This window comes from Macrobrachium rosenbergii, chromosome 57 (assembly GCF_040412425.1).
Source record: "Macrobrachium rosenbergii isolate ZJJX-2024 chromosome 57, ASM4041242v1, whole genome shotgun sequence".
Taxonomy (NCBI): Eukaryota; Metazoa; Arthropoda; class Malacostraca; order Decapoda; family Palaemonidae; genus Macrobrachium; species Macrobrachium rosenbergii.
In genome coordinates this window covers 8,327,270-8,330,394 of record NC_089797.1, presented here as the reverse complement: position 1 = coordinate 8,330,394, position 3,125 = coordinate 8,327,270, and the positions used below count along the sequence as shown (strand labels likewise).

The 3,125-nt window shown below is 39.8% G+C and overlaps 1 protein-coding gene across 1 annotated transcript in view; it reads right to left on the bottom strand.

Moving 5' to 3' along the window:
• LOC136837051 (neuropeptide F receptor-like) overlaps window positions 1-1,296 on the bottom strand; it is a 62,827-nt gene extending 61,531 nt beyond the window's left edge. The window contains exon 1 of the mRNA XM_067101633.1: window positions 147-1,296. Coding sequence (XP_066957734.1) covers window positions 147-776 — 630 coding nt within the window. The 5' untranslated portion in view covers window positions 777-1,296. The remainder of the gene's footprint in view (window positions 1-146) is intronic.
• Window positions 1,297-3,125: the final 1,829 nt, after the last annotated feature.

Below are 3,125 nucleotides of genomic sequence, written 5' to 3'. Positions count from 1 at the left end.
GTGTGTGTGTGTGTGTGTGTTATGTCTTTACAACACACATATATGTGTGTGTATGTGTGTGTTTGTGTGTGTGTGTGTCACAAACAACGCACTACACAAACTCCCCCTCCCGTTTCCCCACTCAACTGCCTCCTTCGCGTACTCACGTGATAGCGATCGAGGGCTATGGCCGTGATGGAAATGGTCGACACGAAGATCGAAGTGGCCTGCAGGGTGCCCACGAGCTTGCACGTGAAGGGCGTGTCCCCGAGCGGCCAGTACTGCGACAGGAGCTCCATGAGCGTGAGGGGCATGGTGACGAGGCACAGCAGGAGGTCCGAGATCGCCAGGTTGATGATGAAGACGTTCCGCGCCGTCCTCATGGCTGGCTTCCTGATGACGGCCAGGACGACGAGGGAGTTCCCAGAGGCGCCCAGCACGATCAGGACGCTGTAGGCGAGGATGAGGGTGTAGTAGGCCGCGTCGCCCACCCGCCTGTTCTTCTCGAACTTGTGCAGCAGGTCGACGTTCAGGCCACCCGTCACGTTGAAGATGTGGGAGAGGTTGTGGGCGAAGAGGGTGTAGTTCTCGTCCTCGACGAAGGCCATGAGGTCGTTCAGCGCCTCCGAGTCGAAGCTCAGCAGGAAGGGGTCGAGGCTCCCGTGGTAGTGCGTCGAGGGCGCCGGTACTGACGACGACGATGACGACAGCGACGACGAAGGGGCTGAAGGGGGCGCCGACGACTCTGCGGCCCCTTCAGATCCCGCCAGGGGCAGGTGGTAATCGAAGGTGTGCATGGCGGGAACTCCTTTTATCCGTACGACTTGAATTGCCTAATGCCTAGAAGGTCGTTGTCACTGAATATTTCCATTTTATTTCATTTCATTTCATTGCTGTTTGTGTTTTCCGGTTGCCCCCTGACACATTAATTCTAAAGAAACTATAATCCAATAGAAACTATAATCCAGTAGTTTCTCTATTTCATATTTGGGTATTCATGATCTCTGGTAATCGTCAACGCATTGTGGGCGATAAAACTAAACAATCTACATTACATACAAACATCGATAGCCTTACTATCTCACTGCATTTAAGTTTTCAAGCCAAACGCCAAAGAAATCTAAATTCCATTACTTTTCTTTCATCGCACGTGGAGGTCTGTAAGACACTGACACATTAAAATACTTTACATATTATTTACACTACTAAAAATCTCTCGAACATCACACATTTGTTCGAGATACCCTACAATCTAGTTACCAAACGAAGACAAACGAAGCACCACATCTACGTCAATATTTACAAAAAAAAAAAAAACGCGACAGCTGCTCCTGCTACTGCCTCTCATTCAAGTCATGCGCTTCGGAAGAAAGTTACGCGTCGTCTTCACTCGTCCAGGGTCTGGTCACATCTGCTGGGCTGGCGATACTCGACTCAAACTATAAGTACGCGAGCTGGCTGGCGGTGTCTGGCAGCCGCGCCACGGCGACCTGTTGATTATAGAGATTCTATGTTTATAGTTTCCATATGGAGTTTCGTAATGATGTTATGGTGACTATATAAGGACGTTCCAGCGTTCGAATCCTGCGCTTCTCGATGAGTTTTGGTGAGAATTAGATTGATGACGAGGACATTTTTATTTTATCTTTAATACTGAGTCTTAATGTCAATACCTGTCTTATTCAGTCACAGAGAAAGTTCTGTCTAAACTGACGTGCTTGTTGTTTACTTGTCAATCATCACAACATAATGAGAAAAAATTAGAAGAAATTCCTATTACATAAAAACAATTTATATAGTAAAAACTCTCAAATAGTTTGGGTACATGTCCCCAAAAATTGATTTGAAACCAAGATAGTATTGGTTCCCCCAAAAAACGTGTCGTCAATGCTACTATCACTGTAGAACCAGTAACAATCACAAGAATCATTCGTGAACTATAACTAAATGAAAATAGAACAAGTAAAAAATGAGCCGAAGTTTCCTCGGTGGTCTCGGTATAAGGCTGTATGAGCCGCGGCCCATGAAACTTTAACCATTGCCTGTGGTGGCCTATCCTAAATCGTTGCCAGAAACACGATTACGGCTAACTTTAACCTTATATAAAATAAAAACTACAGAGGCTAGAGGGCTGCAATTTGATATGTTTGATAATTGGAGGGTGGATGATCAACACAGCAATTTGCAGCCCTCTAGCCTCAGTAGTTTTTAAGATCTGAGGGCGGACGGAAAAAGTGAGGACAGAGTTTTCTTTTACAGGAAACTAAAATGTGGGAAATATTCAGAAAGTATGATAACAAAATCCATAAGCATTAATTCTCTAACCTGATATATCGGTAAAGGAATAAAAGGAGTTACGAATTAGAAAACATGCTTATAATAAAAAAAAATGGACTCTTCATAATCATAAGGAGTGCAGATTCCGATATGACAGTATATAACATAGTAGGTGGGATGTACAACGGAGAATTTAGAATAAATACATGGAATAGAATGTAAAAGTGCGTTTTATGATTAATAAGATATGGACCTTGAGTTAAGACCTTTTTCTATGACAATCGTAAGGCCAGAACTAGAGTGGTAATTTTTATTTAAGAAAATACATATATATATATATATATATATATATATATATATATATATATATATATATATATATATATATATATTCATACATACATATATATACAGTATAATCATGACGCTACAAACGTCGCTTAATATCAAATTCACGCTACCTCATGAATATCCCCGATTGGGAATTATAACCGAAGGGGAATTTATAAGTGATAAATAGACTGGTACTGCCAGTCCATTTATCACTTATAAATTCCCCTTCGGTGATAACTCCCATCGAGATATTCTCGAGGTAGAGTAATTTGACTTTGCATACATTTATAATTTCATGATTGTATATAAATCACGGTGTGATAAAAATTTCATATATACTGTACAGCATATATAGATATATATATATATATATATATATATATATATATATATATATATAAATTATATATATATATATAATATATAACATACGTATATATTTACGTATATGTATGTGTATATATATATATATATATATATATATATATATATATATATATATATATATATATATATATATATATATATATATATAT